This window comes from Lepidochelys kempii, chromosome 2 (genome assembly GCF_965140265.1).
Source record: "Lepidochelys kempii isolate rLepKem1 chromosome 2, rLepKem1.hap2, whole genome shotgun sequence".
NCBI classification, from domain to species: Eukaryota; Metazoa; Chordata; order Testudines; family Cheloniidae; genus Lepidochelys; species Lepidochelys kempii.
In genome coordinates this window covers 270,761,254-270,782,042 of record NC_133257.1, presented here as the reverse complement: position 1 = coordinate 270,782,042, position 20,789 = coordinate 270,761,254, and the positions used below count along the sequence as shown (strand labels likewise).

At 69.9% G+C, this 20,789-nt stretch overlaps 1 protein-coding gene across 9 annotated transcripts in view; it reads right to left on the bottom strand.

Moving 5' to 3' along the window:
* The window catches only part of SLC4A2 (solute carrier family 4 member 2), a 105,109-nt gene that overhangs the window by 34,732 nt on the left and 49,588 nt on the right, over positions 1–20,789 (bottom strand). For 6 of the 9 annotated variants that reach the window (XM_073334968.1, XM_073334970.1, XM_073334969.1 and 3 more), the window contains one exon: positions 2,058–2,203. In XM_073334968.1, the coding sequence (XP_073191069.1) occupies positions 2,058–2,117 (60 nt within the window). In that variant the 5' untranslated portion in view covers positions 2,118–2,203. Of the gene's footprint in view, positions 1–437; positions 616–2,057; positions 2,204–20,789 lie in introns of those variants that run through there. The other 3 variants (XM_073334975.1, XM_073334967.1, XM_073334966.1) reach the window with 2 other exon arrangements.

Genomic DNA, 20,789 nt, shown 5'->3' with positions numbered 1-20,789 from the left:
CACATCCTCACTGCCTAGCCCAGCCCATCCCACTGCCTGCCCCACATCCTCACTGCCCAGCCCCGCCTGAGCCCCACTATTGTGCCCCACATCCTCCCTTGCTGTCCCACCTCTTCCCATAGCCCCACACCCCAGCTCCTCCACCTTCTCCTCCCTGTCTCACTGCCCCATCCATAAGCCCAGCCAGGCCCTGCCATCGGCTCGCCCAGCCCAGAACAGCCCCCAGCCAGCGTGAAGGGGGCCAGACACGCTCTGTGCTGCTGGCTCTGGCCGGTCTCTGGGGAGGGGAACAGAGGTGTAGGGAGACCCTGTGGGCACAGCCCTGCCCTGGGGCTCCCCCAGCAGCCCCCACAGCACGGTGTGCACCAGGAGCTGCAGGAGGAAGCTGCCAGGCCTGGCAGCTCCTCTCCCGGGCCCAGGGAGCAGGTGCGTCCTACCTGGCAGCCCAGCAGAAAGTCCATGGCAGCAGGACTCGCCCAGAGGCGGCCGGAGGGGCAGGAGGGCGCGCGGCAGGCCCCATCCCGCATCACGTGCCGGCTGTTGCCTCAGCAATGGGGAGCTGGCCCAACGGCCCGGGCCAGGCACCCACTGGCTGGGCTCCCAGGGTGAATCATTAACCCGCTACCTGCAGATGCGCCGAGGCGATAACCCGGCAACCAGCTTCCGTGCGGGGCAGGCGCCGGGGTGGCCGGGCTTGGGCGCGGCGAGCGACAGAGCGACAGAGCCACGAGCCAGAGCGGGGCCCCATCAACGCCGGGGGGGGCTCCAGGCAAACGCTGAACCGAGCCCACCGCCACCCAGGGTGAAACACGGCATGTAACCCCCCGGCACAGCGCCCCAGCCCTGCCACCCAGTCCCCAGCACAGCCCCCCCAGTCCCAGGCCGGGGCTGCCCACCCAGCACAGCCCCCCCCAGTGCCAGGCCGGGGCAGAGTCTGCTCTCAGGGGCCTGTCTGTTCTCAGGGCCGGCTAAAGACACAGGGGTGGGTGTCCCCTGGATGGGCCCAGTCCCCATCTCAGTGAAGCATGAGAACGGCAAATCCAAGCACCCGGATAGGGACACCCAGGAGCCCATGGCCCCAAGGGGGATGGACCTCGCCCCCGCAGGGGGGAGCGGAACAAGGATCCCCACTGGAGAACTCAGGGCTGGGAGCGAGAAGGTGGGGACAAGAGTCGGAGGCTGGAAGGAGTCAGGGCTCCCACCTAGAGTCTGACCAAGGAGGCCGCCCAGACAGACAGAGCCAGACCCGAGGGTTCCCCACAGCCGGGCTGGGCTCGGGGCTGGCCAGGACGGACCCTGCTTCACCCTTCATTGCCCCAGGCTGCCCTAAAGGCCCCCTACGCCAGGCCCCAGCTAACAACTGAACCCAGCTGTGCCCGCGCTGGGAGGGTCCCTCCAGGGGCTGGGCGAGGGGCCCAGATCCCTGCACAGCGGCCAAGTCTCCCTCAGGGGCTGTCTCCGGGGGACTCGCTGCCCGGAGCTCGCGGAGGCATGCGGGGAGCTGCAGGCCCAGAGGGCCAGTCTAGGGGGCAGTGAGACCGCGCGGCTCACCCTGAAAGAGTGGGACCCCCAGGGAGGCTGGCACAGTGAAGAGGCCTCCCAGAGACAGTTCCAAAGCTGGGGGGCGCAGCCCCGAGCCTGTGGGTTCGTGACAGGGACCCTCTCTGGGGCTGATCCTCAGCCCTCCACAGGGCATCGGGTGACCCTGCCAGCAGGGCCAGAGGATACAGGTCCCTGGGCCGAGCTTGCTGGGCCCAGTCACCGGCAAAACACTGGATGGCAGCTGCTCACATGGGGGCAGCCCCGAGCGTCCCAGCACCGCTCCAGGACCCCGAGGCTCTGCACATGGGTCCCACAGTTCAGCCGCCGGCTCTGCCCTCTGGTCCCGGGCAGCTCCAGGAGCTCCAGGCTTTGCACGTGGACCCCACAGCTCGGCCGCTGGCTCTGCCCTCTAGTCCCGGGGCAGCTCCAGGCTTTGCACTTGGGCCCCACGGCTTGGCCACTGCCTCTGCCCAGTGGTCCCGGGGTAGATCCAGCCGTCCACACCTCCTACTTACGCTCTCGAAGGCAGAGGAGACAATGTGGTGAATCCCGGAGGAAACCTGGGAGCGGCTCATGGCGCAGGCCGAGTAGCTGGTGCCTGGCCCCGTTAACCTTTCTCTTTCTCACTCGGGCTCAGAAGGCGATGGCGGGGCAGCATCACCTGGGCAGGGGAAGAGCAGAGGAGGGGCCTGGGTCACATACAGCCATGCCAGTCAGGGCCTTGGCCTGGCTTCCCCCTCCCCGCAGCTCCAGCCCCAGCTCTGAAGAGGGGGCTTCCGGGAGCCACACTCACAACCCAGAGGATCCCAGACATCCCCACCGCCCTGGGCCCCACCCCAGAGGAGGCCGCACTCTGGGCGCATGCGGATGGGACCCCATGTGCTGTGGCTCCCCCTCACTCTCCCCCACGGAGGGACAGCCGTGCTGTGTGGGGCAAGGTCTCTGGCCCCACGGCTGCGCTCCCAGGCAGGGGGAGAGGTGGGCACTGGCCAGGCCGGGCGGCAGGAGGGCAGAGGCAGTGAGCAAAGGAAAACAGAGGGACTGGCTGCGCGCAGGGTGGAGGCTCCAGCCAGGTTTGTCTTGGCCCCAAGGCCCTGAAAGACAGAGCAGGCGCCAAGAGAAACGCAGCAGGGCAGCGAGTGGGAGTGGGGTCCCCAGCCAGCGCACGCCGGTGTAGCCGTGGGGGCAGGCTGGGGCACAGGCTCAATTTGCACTGCAAGCCGGGAGCCCCCAGCCTGAGACAGAGCAACCCCTGTGCCCACCCCACCTGAGCCCTGCCCCACAGCCTGCAGCTGCCAACTTCGGCAGAGGGAGGAAAGTGGGGCAGGGGGGTAGGAGTGGGGTGGCGGGGGCAGGAGAATGAGGGGGCCTGGAGGGGAAGGAGGCAGGAGGGGGAGGGAGCAGGGGTCCGGAGCTGCTCTCCCTGCTGCCAGGATCCGACGCACTTGGGGCATCTCCAGGCCCTGCGTGGAGCAGAGGCCGAGGGGGGCCCGAGACCCAGGGGTTTCTGCCTCCGACCTGTGCTGAGGGGCCTGGCTCACAGCGCAGGCCAGGCCGGAGGGCAGGCAGCTGGCCCGAGCTGCAGGGATGCCCGCGGTGCTCACAGCCCTGGGCCACGTGGCCGGAGGCCTCGCAACCCCTAGGTCCCAGCCCAGGGCCCAGCTGCAAGCTGAGGAGCCACTGGCAACACGACAGCTTCACTAAGGGGCAAATCACAGGCCAGAGTGAGCCGCCCCCCAGCTCGGAGCCATGGGCACAGCCCTCCCAGCCCCCGGGGCCATGGGCACAGCCCCCCCTCCAGCTCCCAGGGCCCTGGGCACAGCCCCCCCCAGCTCCCGGGGCCATGTGCACAGCCCTCCCAGCCCCTGGGGCTATGGGCACAGCCCCCCCTCCAGCTCCCAGGGCCATGGGCACAGCCCCCCCCCAGCCCCCGGGGCCATGGGCACAGCCCCCCCCAGCCCCCGGGGCCATGGGCACAGCCCCCCCTCCAGCTCCCAGGGCCATGGGCACAGCCCTCTCAGCCCCTGGGGCCATGGGCACAGTCCCCCCCAGCTCCCGGGGCCATGGGCACAGCCCTCTCAGCCCCCAGGGCCATGGGCACAGCCCTCCGCAGCCCCCGGGGCCCTGGGCACAGTCCCCCCCAGCTCCCGGGGCCCTGGGCACAGCCCTCTCAGCCCCTGGGGCCATGGGCACAGCCCTCCGCAGCCCCCGGGGCCCTGGGCACAGCCCCCCCCAGCCCCCGGGGCCCTGGGCACAGCACCCCCAGCCCCTGGGGCCATGGGCACAGCCCCCCCCCAGCCCCCGGGGCCATGGGCACAGTCCCCCCCAGCCCCCGGGGCCCTGGGCACAGCCCCCCGCAGCCCCCGGGGCCATGGGCACAGCCCCCCCCAGCCCCCGGGGCCCTGGGCACAGCACCCCCCAGCCCCCGGGGCCCTGGGCACAGCCCCCCCCAGCCCCCGGGGCCATGGGCACAGCCCCCCGCAGCCCCCGGGGCCCTGGGCACAGCCCCCCCCAGCCCCCGGGGCCCTGGGCACAGCACCCCCCAGCCCCCGGGGCCCTGGGCACAGCCCCCCCCAGCCCCCAGGGCCATGGGCACAGCACCCCCAGCCCCCAGGGCCATGGGCACAGCACCCCCAGCCCCCAGGGCCATGGGCACAGCCCCCCCCAGCCCTCGGGGCCATGGGCACAGCACCCCCCAGCCCCCAGGGCCATGGGCACAGCCCTCCGCAGCCCCCGGGGCCCTGGGCACAGCCCCCCCCAGCCCCCGGGGCCATGGGCACAGCCCCCCGCAGCCCCCGGGGCCCTGGGCACAGCCCCCCCCAGCCCCCGGGGCCCTGGGCACAGCCCCCCGCAGCCCCCCGCAGCCCCCAGGGCCATGGGCACAGCACCCCCAGCCCCCAGGGCCATGGGCACAGCACCCCCAGCCCCCAGGGCCATGGGCACAGCCCCCCCCAGCCCCCGGGGCCATGGGCACAGCACCCCCCAGCCCCCAGGGCCATGGGCACAGCCCTCCGCAGCCCCCGGGGCCCTGGGCACAGCACCCCCAGCCCCCAGGGCCATGGGCACAGCACCCCGCAGCCCCCAGGGCCCTGGGCACAGCCCTCTCAGCCCCCGGGGCCATGGGCACAGCCCCCCCCAGCCCCCGGGGCCCTGGGCACAGCCCCCCGCAGCCCCCAGGGCCATGGGCACAGCCCCCCCCAGCTCCCGGGGCCCTGGGCACAGCACCCCCAGCCCCCGGAGCCATGGGCACAGCCCCCCCCAGCTCCCGGGGCCCTGGGCACAGCCCCCCGCAGCCCCCGGGGCCCTGGGCACAGCCCCCCGCAGCCCCCAGGGCCCTGGGCACAGCCCCCCCCCAGCCCCCGGGGCCCTGGGCACAGCCCCCCCCAGCCCCCAGGGCCCTGGGCACAGCCCCCTGCAGCCCCCAGGGCCCTGGGCACAGCCCCCCCAGCCCCCGGGGCCATGGGCACAGCCCCCCCCAGCCCCCAGGGCCCTGGGCACAGCCCCCCCCAGCCCCCGGGGCCCTGGGCACAGCCCCCTGCAGCCCCCAGGGCCCTGGGCACAGCCCCCCCCAGCCCCCGGGGCCCTGGGCACAGCCCCCTGCAGCCCCCGGGGCCATGGGCACAGTCCCCCCCAGCTCCCGGGGCCCTGGGCACAGCCCTCTCAGCCCCTGGGGCCATGGGCACAGCCCTCTCAGCCCCTGGGGCCATGGGCACAGCCCCCCGCAGCCCCCGGGGCCCTGGGCACAGCCCCGCCCAGCCCCGCGCTGTGCTACAGGCCCCTGCGACGGCCCCGCTGTGAGCTACATGTAGCAGTAGGGTTTTATGTTTGTATTTTATATAATTTAGAATGGATGATTTAACTGGGGATCGGCCCTGCTTCGAGCAGGGGTTGGACTAGTCGACCTCCTGGGGTCCCTGCCCGCCCGGATATTCTGTGATTCTAAGAATAATAATGTAGCATGTATTAAACGTATTGCTGTATGATTTAACCATATCCTGGCAGCCACCCTATTTGAATACCAGAAAGGAGCGGCCTAAGGGGCCACTGGCAAAAACGCATCAGGCAGGCGGCCTGTGTCTGAACTGACGTTAAGGCAGGAACAGACCAGAACAGTCCTTGTGGCTGATGACAGCCACCTTTTGTTTTAGGAGAAGTTTTCATTGCAGTATTCGCTATAAGGTCTTGCTTCTTATCTGCATTGCAAACGAAGTTGTGTACGGGTCTTTTGTAATCCCTTTAGTAACCATATCACCCTTTCTAAAATGTTATCCTGTTTGAAATTCTCTGCAAAATTGTTTGGTATAAGTAAAGAATGTGTGCATGGTTAAGGAGTGTGAAAGCCATCACAAACGTCGGGATGGTCAAGAAGAAGTGAGAGACTTGGAGAAACAATCAGAAAACATCCATTGTATCTGAAGCGAAACAAGTTAGCAGCATAAACGACCTCAGAGGTGAGGCAAACACCACCAAAGATGAGACAACAAAGAAGAGAGAAAAGCGGAAAACCCCAAGATTAACCCCATTTAAGGACTAACGATTACAGAATGACATTGCAAAATCCACAGACTCAAATGGGAACTTACAAGCGTAAAGCTGGGGTGCTTTGCCATGAGACTCTGGGTTCAGTCCTGTAAAGCCTCGGATCGTGACTGGTGACTATAGGACCATCTGCAGGACACGTGTGTGTGTGTGTGTGTGACTGAATGCGTGTGCTATCGTATTTTCAATAAACGCGGTGTATTGCCTTTTCCCCTGAAAAAGATCCCGTGTGTTTCTTATGACCATAACATACAGGCCCCTGCAACGCCCCCAGCCCGTGTCACAGGCCCTGCAATGCCCCCGCCCCGTCCCACAGGCCCCTGCGACGCCCCCGCCCCGTGTCACAGGCCCCGCAACGCCCCCGCCCCGTGTCACAGGCCCCTACGACGCCCCCACCCCATGCCACAGGGCCCTGCGACACCCCTGCCCCGTCCCACAGGGCCCTGCGACGCCCCCGCCCCATGCAACAGGCCCCAGCGGTGCCCCCGCCACGTCCCACAGGCCCCGCCACAGCCCCCTCCCCATGCCACAGGCCCCTACGACGCCCCTGCCCCGTCCCACAGGGCCCTGCGACGCCCCCGCCCCGTCCCACAGGGCCCTGCGACACCCCCGCCCCGTCCCACAGGGCCCTGCGACACCCCCGCCCCGTCCCACAGGCCCCTACGACGCCCCTGCCCCGTCCCACAGGGCCCTGCGACGCCCCCCGCCCCGTCCCACAGGCCCTTGCGACACCCCCGCCCCATGCAACAGGCCCCAGCGGTGCCCCCGCCGCGTCCCACAGGCCCCGCCACGGCCCCCTCCCCGTGCCACAGGCCCCGCGACGCCCCCGCCCCGTCCCACAGGCCCCTACGACGCCCCTGCCCCGTCCCACAGGGCCCTGCGACGCCCCCGCCCCGTCCCACAGGCCCTTGCGACACCCCCGCCCCATGCAACAGGCCCCAGCAGTGCCCCCGCCCCGTCCCACAGGCCCTGCAATGCCCCCGCCCCGTCCCACAGGCCCCTGCGACGCCCCCGCCCCGTGTCACAGGCCCCTACGACGCCCCCACCCCATGCCACAGGGCCCTGCGACACCCCCGCCCCGTCCCACAGGCCCCTACGACGCCCTTAGCCCGTGTCACAGGCCCCCGCGACGCCCCCGCCCCGTCCCACAGGCCCCTGCGACGCCCCCACCCCATCCCACAGGGCCCCGCGACGCCCCCCGCCCCGTCCCACAGGGCCCTGCGACGCCCCCGCCCCGTCCCACAGGGCCCCGCGACGCCCCCGCCCCGTCCCACAGGCCCTTGCGACACCCCCGCCCCATGCAACAGGCCCCAGCGGTGCCCCTGCCGCGTCCCACAGGCCCCGCCACGGCCCCCTCCCCGTGCCACAGGCCCCGCGACACCCCCGCCCCGTCCCACAGGCCCCTACGACGCCCCCGCCCCGTCCCACAGGCCCCTACGACGCCCCCGCCCCGTCCCACAGGGCCCTGCGACGCCCCCGCCCCGTCCCACAGGCCCCTACGACGCCCCTGCCCCGTCCCACAGGGCCCTGCGACGCCCCCGCCCCGTCCCACAGGCCCTTGCGACACCCCCACCCCGTCCCACAGGCCCCTACGACGCCCCTGCCCCGTCCCACAGGGCCCTGCGACGCCCCCGCCCCGTCCCACAGGCCCCTACGACGCCCCTGCCCCGTCCCACAGGCCCCGCGACGCCCCCGCCCCGTCCCACAGGGCCCTGCGACGCCCCCGCCCCGTCCCACAGGGCCCTGCGACGCCCCCGCCCCGTCCCACAGGCCCCTACGACGCCCCTGCCCCGTCCCACAGGCCCCGCGACGCCCCCGCCCCATGCCACAGGCCCCGCGACGCCCCCGCCCCGTCCCACAGGCCCCTACGACGCCCCCGCCCCGTCCCACAGGGCCCTGCGACGCCCCCGCCCCGTGTCACAGGCCCCGCGACGCCCCCGCCCCGTGTCACAGGCCCCGCGACGCCCCCACCCCGTCCCACAGGCCCCGCGACACCCCCGCCCCGTCCCACAGGGCCCTGCGACGCCCCTGCCCCGTCCCACAGGCCCCGCGACGCCCCTGCCCCGTCCCACAGGCCCTTGCGACGCCCCCGCCCCGTCCCACAGGCCCCTACGACGCCCCCGCCCCGTCCCACAGGGCCCTGCGACGCCCCCCGCCCCGTGTCACAGGCCCCGCGACGCCCCCACCCCATGCCACAGGCCCCGCGACACCCCCGCCCCGTCCCACAGGCCCCGCGACGCCCCTGCCCCGTCCCACAGGGCCCTGCGACGCCCCCGCCCCGTCCCACAGGCCCCGCGACGCCCCCGCCCCGTCCCACAGGGCCCTGCGACGCCCCCCCCCCGTGTCACAGGCCCCTACGACGCCCCCACCCCATGTCACAGGCCCCACAACGCCCCCGCCCCATGTCACAGGCCCCTACGACGCCCCCACCCCATGCCACAGGGCCCTGCGACACCCCCCGCCCCGTCCCACAGGCCCCTACGACGCCCCTGCCCCGTCCCACAGGCCCTTGCGACACCCCCGCCCCGTCCCACAGGCCCCGCGACGCCCCCGCCCCATGCAACAGGCCCCAGCGGTGCCCCCGCCCCGTCCCACAGGCCCCTACGACGCCCCTGCCCCGTCCCACAGGCCCCGCGACGCCCCCGCCCCATCCCACAGGGCCCTGCGACGCCCCCGCCCCATCCCACAGGGCCCTGCGACACCCCCGCCCTGTCCCACAGGCCCCGCGACGCCCCTGCCCCGTCCCACAGGCCCCTACGACGCCCCCGCCCCGTCCCACAGGCCCCGCGACGCCCCCAGCCCGTGTCACAGGCCCCGCGACGCCCCCGCCCCATCCCACAGGGCCCCGCGACGCCCCCGCCCCGTCCCACAGGGCCCCGCGACGCCCCCGCCCCGTCCCACAGGCCCCCGCGACGCCCCCGCCCCATGCCACAGGCCCCAGCGGTGCCCCCGCCCCGTCCCACAGGCCCCTACGACGCCCCTGCCCCGTCCCACAGGCCCCGCGACGCCCCCGCCCCATCCCACAGGGCCCTGCGACGCCCCCGCCCCATCCCACAGGGCCCTGCGACACCCCCGCCCCGTCCCACAGGCCCCGCGACGCCCCCGCCCCGTCCCACAGGCCCCGCGACGCCCCCAGCCCGTGTCACAGGCCCCGCGACGCCCCCGCCCCGTCCCACAGGCCCCCGCGACGCCCCCGCCCCGTCCCACAGGGCCCCGCGACGCCCCCGCCCCGTCCCACAGGCCCCCGCGACGCCCCCGCCCCATGCCACAGGCCCCGCGACGCCCCCGCCCCATGCCACAGGCCCCGCGACGCCCCCGCCCCGTCCCACAGGCCCCGCGACGCCCCCGCCCCGTCCCACAGGCCCCCGCGACGCCCCCGCCCCATGCCACAGGCCCCGCGACGCCCCCGCCCCGTCCCACAGGCCCCCGCGACGCCCCCGCCCCATGCCACAGGCCCCGCGACGCCCCCCGCCCCGTCCCACAGGCCCCCGCGACGCCCCCGCCCCATGCCACAGGCCCCGCGACGCCCCCGCCCCGTCCCACAGGCCCCGCGACGCCCCCGCCCCGTCCCACAGGCCCCCGCGACGCCCCCGCCCCATGCCACAGGCCCCGCGACGCCCCCGCCCCGTCCCACAGGCCCCCGCGACGCCCCCGCCCCATGCCACAGGCCCCGCGACGCCCCCGCCCCGTCCCACAGGGCCCTGCGACGCCCCCTCCCCGTGTCACAGGCCCCGCAACGCCCCCGCCCCGTCCCACAGGGCCCTGCGACGCCCCCGCCCCGTCCCACAGGCCCCGCGACGCCCCCAGCCCGTGTCACAGGCCCCCGCGACGCCCCCTCCCCGTGTCACAGGCCCCGCAACGCCCCCGCCCCGTCCCACAGGGCCCTGCGACGCCCCCGCCCCGTCCCACAGGGCCCCGCGACGCCCCCGCCCCGTCCCACAGGGCCCCGCGACACCCCTGCCCCGTCCCACAGGGCCCCGCGACGCCCCCGCCCCGTCCCACAGGCCCCGCGACGCCCCTGCCCCGTCCCACAGGGCCCTGCGACACCCCCGCCCCGTCCCACTGGCCCCGCGACGCCCCCGCCCCGTCCCACAGGGCCCTGCGACGCCCCCGCCCCGTCCCACAGGGCCCTGCGACGCCCCCGCCCCGTCCCACTGGCCCCGCCACGGCCCCCTCCCCGTGCCACAGGCCCCTGCGACGCCCCCCCGCGTGCCACAGGCCCCGCGACGCCCCCGCCACGTGCCACAGGCCCCTGCGATGCCCCCGCTGATCCCCGTGTCCAGCTGTCACCAGTACCCAGCTCTGCCAATCCCCGTGCCCTACCGCCACCGGTACCCAGCTGTGCCAATAGCCATCACCAGTACCCAGCTTCGCTGATCCCCGCGTCCAGCTACCACCGGTACCCAGCTCTGCCGATCCCTGCACCCAGCTGCCGCTGGCTCTGCGACCGGACTGTCCCATCTGCCTGGTGTAACACGCTCCCCAGGATTTATTGTTCCATGAGGTGCAGACACGTGACTGGCAGGAGCTGAGGAGGAAGGTGGCAACTGATGACTGGCCCTCACATGGGTTACTCACCCAGCCCTCGTCATGGGAGTCCTCCCCTGGGCCTGGGCCTGGTGGCACTGACTGCCAAGGGCCTTCCCCCCCCTGCCGCCCAGCCGGCATCAGCTCTTGCCCTGCACGGGGCGCAGGAGAGGGGATGGTGCAGGGCTCATGCTGGGCCCTTTCCTGGTCACACCTCAGCAGCAGCCGCCCAGGGCTGCTGGGTGTCTCCAGCGGTGCTGCCCAGGGGGCTGGATGAGGCCTCTGCTGGGGCTGGGCTGAGCACACCCAGGGGAAGCCCTGGACGTGCTCCCCAAGCCACACTCAGCGAAAGTGCCCAGCACTCCTCAGGAGGCCCATGACGCCTGCCCAGGCCCAGCCTCTGCCCTCCCCACAAGACCCCGGAGGAACTGGGTACTGCCTGTGGGGCCCATAGCCCCACCCCATGGAAGTCTCGGAGCAGGCTCGGGCACATTCCGGGGAGCCCAGCACCAGCACTCAGCGGGGCACGGAGGGCGCTGCGTGGCCAGGCTCCCAGACCTGCTGCCGGTCCCTGGGTACTTGGGAATGCACCTGCCCTTTCCACGCACCTGCTGAGCTGGGGTGCCAAGGGCAGCTCCCCCGAAGGACAGGCAGGCACTGGGCACAAGGGCTGGCGGGTGGAGAGAGCACCCTGGCCTCTGACAATGGCACCATGAGAAGCAACCGCCCAGACGCACGGAGCCAGCTCAGCCGGGACCCTTCCCCGGACAGCTCTGCCCTTCCTTGCCTGATTGCATCGCCCCTGCCAGCTGCAGCCTCTGCCACTGCCCAGCTGTCCCCGGCTCCCCTTCGCTCAGACCTGAGCTGGCACTAGGATGAGCTCCCAGGCCCAACCAAGAGTCAGCCACTTACTGACGGCCCTCTGGGAATGGCCCACCCCAAATGCGGGGCACGTAGCCATTGGGACAGGTTTCCTCGCCCCACACTCCTGTTCGGAGCCCTCTGCGGGGAGCTGGGCCAGGCAGTGAGTTGGAGGTCCCTCGTTCAAACCTGAGCTCCTGCCTGCTGTACTGTCCCAACCCCCTCGCCCCCCGCCCCCCTGGGAAGGAGCTAAGCTCTGCCCTCCCCAGAAGTGGCTGCATGTTTATCTGCATGCCCCATCTGAGGAGTCCCCAGGTTGGGAGCTAGGTTGAGCTGTCAGGCCCCATGGCTGGGGGCTGGGTTGAGGGATGGGTTGGGTTGTCAGGCTCAGTGCTGGTGGCTGGGGTGGGCTGTCAGGCCCCATGGCTGGAGGAGTCAGAGGTGCTGGGGGAGGGAGAAGCAGGATCCTTGGGAAGAAGCGGCTGGGCACCTGAGTCACTGTTTCCAGGGCCAGGGTTTTTCCAGGGCTGGCTGGGTGAGGCGGGGACACGGGGCTGCCCAAGGAGACGCTGGCTGGGCAGCTGGCAGTGCAGCCCCTAGGCCCCGGAACAGTCCCTGCCCCACACGTCTCCATGCTGTGGTGCAGGCCAGAGGGGCAGGGTCGGGGAGATCCCACCTGGGACCAGCAGGGCTCTGAGCCCCTGGCAGCACCACCAGGCCCAGACAGGGCGAGTCAGAGCCCTGCCTGCGATGGGCTGGGGCGGGAGTAGCTGGGAGCCCTGCCCGCACCCAGCACTCCTGCCGTGCTCCTCACAGCGCCTCCTGCTGGGACTGGAGCAGGGGCTGAAATCGGAGCGCCTCCCCGCAGCCAGCTGGAGGGCGGAGGCAGCTCTCTCCTGACCCACAGCAGGGCTGGGGGGTGGTTCCCCTGTGGGATGGTAGGAGAGCTGAGCTCCGCTCCTCCCGATGGGATCAGGGAGCCTGGCAGTACCGCACCAGCCTCGTGCCAGCATGAGCCGGTGCCAAGGTTTCCGCAGCACTCGTCCAGACGAGATTACCCAGAGGGGCAGGCGAGGGAGGGGAGTTGCCAACCCAGAGCCCCCTCCCCTGCAGGGCCCCCTGTGCCTGCCCGGGCCGTGCCCCCGGACAGGCCCCCAGCCAGAGCCTCCCGCAGAGCCGCTGCCAAGGAAGTGGGGAGGGAGCGGGGAGAGGGAGAGACAGTGCCTGCCCGAACAAATGCCTGTCCCACCCCTGCCCCTCGAGTCCTTCCTGGGGGGCAGGGAGAGGGAGCCGCTTTGTGCAGCATTTCTCTGGCAGGCATCGTGCCAGCAGGGCTCCGCGCCCCGGCCCCACACGCACAGGGCCCATCCGTCCCTTCCCCAGCCAGCGCCTGCCCCCACCCCCCCCGCGCCCTGGCTGGGCTGGGGCTGGAGTGGCCGTGAGCCCCCCCCACAGCCAGCAGCCTGCCCTGCCCCCCCCAGCACCCTGGCTGGGATGGGGCTGGAGTGGCCGTGAGCCCCCCCCACAGCCAGCACCCTGCCCTGCCCCCCCCAGCACCCTGGCTGGGATGGGGCTGGAGTGGCCGTGAGCCCCCCCCACAGCCAGCACCCTGCCCTGCCCCCCCCAGCACCCTGGCTGGGATGGGGCTGGAGTGGCCGTGAGCCCCCCCCCACAGCCAGCACCCTGCCCTGCCCCCCCCAGCACCCTGGCTGGGATGGGGCTGGAGTGGCCGTGAGCCCCCCCCACAGCCAGCACCCTGCCCTGCCCCCCCCAGCACCCTGGCTGGGATGGGGCTGGAGTGGCCGTGAGCCCCCTCCACAGCCAGCACCCTGCCCTGCCCCCCCCTCCCCCAGCACCCTGGCTGGGATGGGGCTGGAGTGGCCGTGAGCCCCCCCCCACAGCCAGCACCCTGCCCTGCCCCCCCCCAGCACCCTGGCTGGGATGGGGCTGGAGTGGCCGTGAGCCCCCCCCACAGCCAGCACCCTGCCCTGCCCCCCCCAGCACCCTGGCTGGGATGGGGCTGGAGTCGCTGCAAGCCCCCCCACAGCCAGGTCCTGCCCCGTCCCCCACAGAGCCCCAGCTAGAACGGGGCTGGAGTTTCCAGGAGTCCCCCACAGACAGTGCCCTGCTCTGCCCCTCCCCAGCGCCCCTGGCTGGGACAGGGCTGGAGTTGCTGGGAGCCCCCCCCACAGCCAGCGCCTGCCCCGCCACTCCCGCCCCCCGTCCCCTGCACACAGCTGGAACGGGGCTGGAGTTGCCAGGATCCCCCACACCCAGCACCTGCCCTGCAACGCAGAAGGGAGAAACCAGCAGCCCTCTGAGATGGAGCCGTCTCTCCCCTGCAGCCCTCGCTGGCTCTCGGTGGGGATGGCACTTCCCCCATCCTGCCCCTCAGTCCCGCCGGGGCAGCCTTGCCGGCCACACTCCTTTGCTGGCCTCAGGTTAGTGCCTCCTGCCAGGGCCCACACATGTGCCGGGGGCAGGCACCAATCCCGGGAGGGGATCCCACTGAGGCCGCATCAGGACCCCCATTTGGGCCCACAGCCCTGCCTCCCTCCTGACATGCCTGTCGCTTCACTGACCAGCCCTGCGCCCGGGAGAACCGGCTCCGACCCTGCCCGCTCCGGACATACCTCCCGAGCACGCGAGGCCACAGCTGGCCGCGCCTCCTCTTGGGGCAGCTGCTCTGCCTCTGCTCCAGCTCCTGCCAGTGCCCGGCTCAGCTCTGATTACGGGCGATTCATGGAGCCAGAACTTCCACATTCCTGCGGAGCCAGGGCAGATTAGGCTGACCTGCCTCACGGCTTTCCCACCGCAGCTGCCCCCGCCCGCGGGGCTGTCCAAAGGAGACACCCCAGCTCCCGCAGCTCAACAGGACTGGGTGGTCCCCGAGGCACAAACCCACCTGCCCCAGCACGGTGCCAGCCGCAGCCACGCGGTGCTGCGCGGTCAGGAGGCTGCCCAGAGAGTCCAGCTTCCAGTGGGTCTGCCGGGCGGGGAGCCGGGAGCTCAGAGCTGCGTGCTGCCCGTGGTTCTCCGAGAGCTCGCCCGGCTCCGTGCCGAGCAGCCTGCAGAGTCAGGTGCCGAGGGCCTGCTTGGTGGAGGCTCGGACCCACATCGGGGCTCAGCTCCTCCGCCAGGCCAGTTGTTCGCGGTAGGTGCTGGGCGTAAAACCACCACACGAGAGTCACTGGCCCCCGTGCCTGCCCTCCGGCTCTGGTCGCTGCAGCCCAGCTTGGGGGCTCTCTCCAGACAGCATCCCAGAGGCAGCCCCCTCCCCAGGCCTCAGGCCACACCGAGGGTGGAAACCGGGGCTGGGGGGAGCAGTAGGCCCCAGGCAGGAGCTGGGGTTCAGCTCATGTCTCCCCTGGAGTGAGCTGGCTGGGCTCCACCTCATGGCCGGGCAGCCCAGCATGAGGCCCTGGGCTGGAGCCAGGCCCCTGGCCAGGGATGTGGGGCCGCAGCACAGGGCAGCAACTTAGCTGAAGGCCTGGCCTTGCATGCCAGCCCCCCCAGCCACACTACAGGCACCTCCCTGCCAGACCCCCAGCCTGCCCCACGGCATGTGGGCACCACAGCCTCCCCTGCCAGACCCATCTGCGGTCCTGCATCACCGTCCGCCACACAAGATCTCGGCCCAGCCCCTGCAGCTCCTCTGGGCCTGAGCCCACGCTGTCCCCTCCCCAGCCCAGCCCCACTCCCACGGACGTCCCAGCAGCTCGCGGAAAAGGGCAGAAGCTTGGCAAGGCCCAGCTGGGGCAGCACACTCCCTCGGCCTGCGAGGGGATACCCCCTGTACCCCGTGTGCTCTGGGCAGGTGCCCAGACCTCAAGCCGCATTCTCCAGCCTTGGTAACAGCCTGCCCGGGGCTGCAGGGGAGAACCTGTCCTGGGAGCGCTGGGGGGAGGCAAGGGCTCAGTGGGCACACTCGGGGCATGGAGGCCGCTCCTGTGCGATGCGAACACTCCAGGTTCTACCTGAGCAGGTAAAATCCACAGAGGCACCTGCATAGAATCATAGAATCATAGAATATCAGGGTTGGAAGGGACCTCAGGAGGTCATCTAGTCCAACCCCCTGCTCAAAGCAGGACCGATCCCCAATTAAATCATCCCAGCCAAGGCTTTGTCAAGCCTGACCTTAAAAACTTCTAAGGAAGGAGATTCCACCACCTCCCTAGGTAACACATTACAGTGCTTCACCACCCTCCTAGTGAAAAAGTTTTTCCTAATATCCAACCTAAACCTCCCCCACTGCAACTTGAGATCATTACTCCTTGTCCTGTCCTATTCTACCACTGAGAATAGTCTAGAACCATCCTCTTTGGGACCCCCTTCAGGTAGTTGAAAGCAGCTATCAAATCCCCCCTCATTCTTCTCTTCTGCAGAATAAACAATGCCAGTTCCCTCAGCCTCTCCTCATAAGTCATGTGTTCCAGTCCCCTCATCATTTTTGTTGCCCTTCGCCGACTCTCTCCAATTTATCCACATCCTTCTTGTAATGAGGGGCCCAAAACTGGACACAGTACTCCAGATGAGGCCTCACCAATGTCGAATAGAGGGGAACGATCACGTCCCTCGATCTGCTGGCAATACCCCTACGTATACATCCCAAAATGCTGCTAGCCTTCTTGGCAACAAGGGCACACTGCTGACTCATATCCAGCTTCTCGTCCACTGTAACCCCTAGGTCCTTTTCTGCAGAACTGCTACCGAGCCATTTGGTCCCTAGTTTGTAGCAGTGCAAGGCAGAAGGGGCGGTGGCCGCCCAGGGCTCTGCAGGGAGCAGTCTAGGGTAGTGGGGGGCAGGCAGATCGCAGAGCCGAGGGCGGGGGCGGAAGGGGCGGTGGCCAGCCCAGGGCTCTGCAGGGAGCAGGATGGGGTAGTGGGGGGCAGGCAGATCGCAGAGCCGAGGGCGGGGGCGGAAGGGGCGGTGGCCAGCCAGGGCTCTGCAGGGAACAGGCTCAGGTAGTGGGGGGCAGGCAGATCGCAGAGCTGAGGGCAGGGGCAGAAGGGGCGGTGGCCGGCCAGGGCTCTGCAGGGAGCAGGCTGGGGTAGTGGAGGGCAGGCAGATCGCAGAGCCGAGGGTGGGGGCAGAAGGGGCAGGGGCTGGCCCAGGGCTCTGCAGGGAGCAGGCTGGGGTAGTGGGGGACAGGCAGATCACAGAGCCGAGGGCGGGGGGCGGAAGGGGCGGTGGCCGGCCAGGGCTCTGCAGGGAGCAGGCTGGGGTAGTGGGGGACAGGCAGATCGCAGAGCTGAGGGCAGGGGCGGAAGGGGCGGTGCCCGGCCCAGGGCTCTGCAGGGAGCAGGCTGGGGTAGTGGGGGACAGGCAGATCGCAGAGCCGAGGGCAGGGGCAGAAGGGGCGGTGGCCGGCCAGGGCTCTGCAGGGAGCAGGCTGGGGTAGTGGGGGACAGGCAGATCGCAGAGCCGAGGGCAGGGGCAGAAGGGGCGGTGGCCGGCCAGGGCTCTGCAGGGAACAGGCTGGGGTAGTGGGGGGCAGGCAGATCGCAGAGCCGAGGGCGGGGGCGGAAGGGGCGGTGGCCGGCCAGGGCTCTGCAGGGAACAGGCTGGGGTAGTGGGGGACAGGCAGATCGCAGAGCCGAGGGCAGGGGCAGAAGGGGCGGTGGCCGGCCAGGGCTCTGCAGGGAGCAGGCTGGGGTAATGGGGGGCAGGCAGATCGCAGAGCCGAGGGCGGGGGGCGGAAGGGGCGGTGGCCGGCCAGGGCTCTGCAGGGAGCAGGCTGGGGTAATGGGGGGCAGGCAGATCGCAGAGCCGAGGGCGGGGGGCGGAAGGGGCGGTGGCCGGCCAGGGCTCTGCAGGGAGCAGGCTGGGGTAGTGGGGGGCAGGCAGATCGCAGAGCCGAGGGTGGGGGCAGAAGGGGCGGTGGCCGGCCAGGGCTCTGCAGGGAGCAGGCTGGGGTAGTGGGGGGCAGGCAGATCGCAGAGCCGAGGGTGGGGGCAGAAGGGGCGGTGGCCGGCCAGGGCTCTGCAGGGAGCAGGCTGGGGTAGTGGAGGGCAGGCAGATCGCAGAGCCGAGGGCGGGGGGCGGAAGGGGCGGTGGCCGGCCAGGGCTCTGCAGGGAGCAGGCTGGGGTAATGGGGGGCAGGCAGATCGCAGAGCCGAGGGCGGGGGGCGGAAGGGGCGGTGGCCGGCCAGGGCTCTGCAGGGAGCAGGCTGGGGTAATGGGGGGCAGGCAGATCGCAGAGCCGAGGGCGGGGGGCGGAAGGGGCGGTGGCCGGCCAGGGCTCTGCAGGGAGCAGGCTGGGGTAGTGGGGGGCAGGCAGATCGCAGAGCCGAGGGTGGGGGCAGAAGGGGCGGTGGCCGGCCAGGGCTCTGCAGGGAGCAGGCTGGGGTAGTGGGGGGCAGGCAGATCGCAGAGCCGAGGGTGGGGGCAGAAGGGGCGGTGGCCGGCCAGGGCTCTGCAGGGAGCAGGCTGGGGTAGTGGGGGACAGGCAGATCGCAGAGCCGAGGGTGGGGGCAGAAGGGGCGGTGGCCGGCCAGGGCTCTGCAGGGAGCAGGCTGGGGTAGTGGAGGGCAGGCAGATCGCAGAGCCGAGGGTGGGGGCAGAAGGGGCAGGGGCTGGCCCAGGGCTCTGCAGGGAGCAGGCTGGGGTAGTGGGGGACAGGCAGATCGCAGAGCCGAGGGTGGGGGCAGAAGGGGCGGTGGCCGGCCAGGGCTCTGCAGGGAGCAGGCTGGGGTAGTGGAGGGCAGGCAGATCGCAGAGCCGAGGGTGGGGGCAGAAGGGGCAGGGGCTGGCCCAGGGCTCTGCAGGGAGCGGTAGCTATCTCCACGCACCGTGCCGGAAGGGGTGCCAGCCAGCCAGCCAGCAGCACTGGGTGGGGAGGAGCCCCCTGCCCGGGTGAGTCACCTGCTGAGCGAGGCTGGCGGGCGACAGGCCCTGCTGGAAACTGCTCAGCGTTTCGCCCTGGTGCCCGGAAAATGCGCAACCGGAGCCAGCGGCTGAGTCAGGCCGTTTCCTCTCAGCTGCGCCGGGCCCCCTCCACGCCCTGCCAGACGCTGCACGAGGAGCTGGGGCGGGTCCCCTCCTCCACCCAGGCAGTCCCAGCCCAGACCAGGGGGAACAGGGCTCTGAGGAGCTAAGCCCCATAAGCCCAGACTGTTAGCGGCTTCGTGAAGCATCTCTGCACCTGCAGCTTTCCAGGAACAAGCCTGAGGCACCAGCACTCAGCCTTGGCGGGCAGGACCAGCTCCCCCACCAGGCCCCAAGTCAGCCAGGCCTGCCCTGCCAGGGGACCTGCCCGGCCAGGCCTGTGCCTGGGGCAGCCCCTCCACTGGGCTCTGGGGACATGGACCCACTGCCCCGCGCAATCCCAGAAAGACACCGGCCAGCTGGCAGGGAGGGACAGCTGAGCTGCTGGCTCCAGGGGGACGTGTGCCCCGGGACAGACCGCTCTCCAGGCAGAGCAGGGATGCAGGGGGCTGAGAGCAGCAGGGGATGCTGAGGCTAGATCGCAGGGGACACTCCCCAGTAGGAGACGGGTCAGGCTGGGGCATCCTTGCCCGGATCAGGGGGCACAGGGGGATGGCACCGGTGCAGGGGTCAGCTCTTAAGGCCTTTGCACTTCTTTGCTCCTTCCCAGGGATTGTTGGTGGCTATATGGGGACGACCCAGCCAACTGGAGTTCCCGGTCTCCGGCTCTGCCATTCTCACGGGCAGCCCTGATTCTGTTTGTCACTAACTCTGATTTCCACCCAGGTCGCTGAGTCAACACCTCCTCCCTCCCCTGCCACCAAGGGCACAGCAATGCCCAGCCCAGAGGGAAACGCAGGGACACACCCACCTTCCTCCCAGGGCTAGAGCAGCCTTTCCTGAGCCCCAGCGAGTCAGGAGGGGGCAGGGCCCACAGGCCAGGGGGGCCCAGTGGGGAATGCAGAGCAGGGCACGGACACCCCAAGGGACACTGCCTCACATGCCCAGTAGAAGAACTCTCCCGGCAAGACAGCTGGAACCCAGGCAATGCCAGGCTGGATAGACCCAGGGCCCATTAAGCCCAGTCTCCTGTCCCCAGCAGCTGGCCTCCAATAACAGTCCCTATCCCAGCACAGAGAGCATGGGGGCAGCTTGGGCCAAGGGGGCCAGGACAATCCCTACCATTACCGAAAGCCCTTGAAGTCTTTACTGTCCCGGAGGACAGCCAGGACTCCTGTGTTCTACCGCAGAATCAGAGTCGTAGAACTGGCAGGGACCTCGAGAGGTCACCTAGTCCAGTCCCTGGCACTGAGGAAGGACTAAGTATTATCCAGACCATCCCTGACAGCAGTTTGTCCAACCTGCTCTTAACAACCTCCAGTGACGGGGACTCCACAACCGCCCTGGGCAATTTATTCCAGTGCTCAACCACTCTGACAGGTCGGAGGTTTTTCCTAATGTCCAACCTAAACCGCCCTGGCTGCAATTTAAGCCCATTGCTTCTTGTCCTGTCTACAGAGGTTAAGAACATTTTTTCTCCCTCCTCCTTTTATGTACTTGAAAACTGTTATGTCCCCTCCCAGCCTTCTCTTCTCCAGACCCAGTTTTTATAATCTTCCCGCACAGGTCATGTTTTCTAGACCTTTCATCAGTTTTGTTGCTCTTCTCTGGACTTTCTCCAATTTGGCCACATCTTACTGAAAGGTGGGGCCCAGAACTGGACACAATACTCCAGTTGAGGCCTAATCAGCGCAGAGTAGAGCGAGTCTTGCTTACAACACTCCTGCTAAGACGTGCCAGAAGGATGTTTGCTATTTTTGCAACAGCATTACACTGTTGACTCATATTTACCTTGTGATCCACTATGACCCCAGATCCCTTTCCGCAGGACTCCTTCCTAGGCCGTCATTCCCATTGTGTATGTGTGCAACTGATTGTTCCTTCCTAAGTGGAGGGCTTTGCATTTGTCCTTATTGAATTTCATCCAATTTACTTCAGACCATTTCTCCAGTTTGTCGAGACCATTGAATTTTAACCCTGTCCTCCAAAGCACTTGCACCCCCTCCCAGCTTGGTATCGTCCGCAAACTTGGTAGGTGTACTCTCTATGCCGTTATCTAAATCAGTGAAGATATTGAACAGAACCGGACCCAGAACAGATCCCTGCAGGACCCCCCTTGAAATACCCTTCCAGCATGACTGTGAACCACTGATAACTACTGTCACGGAGTCCCCGGGCGATGATCTGGAACTGCTCCCCATGAAGCCAGGCAGGACTCTGGGGAAGTCTCCTCTCTGTGAGCAGCCTGTCTGCAGGACACACAGCTCACCCAGCTTCCACCTTCCTTGGTCTGACCTCGGAGCATTCAGCATCCTCTGCCCCTCCGTGCGCT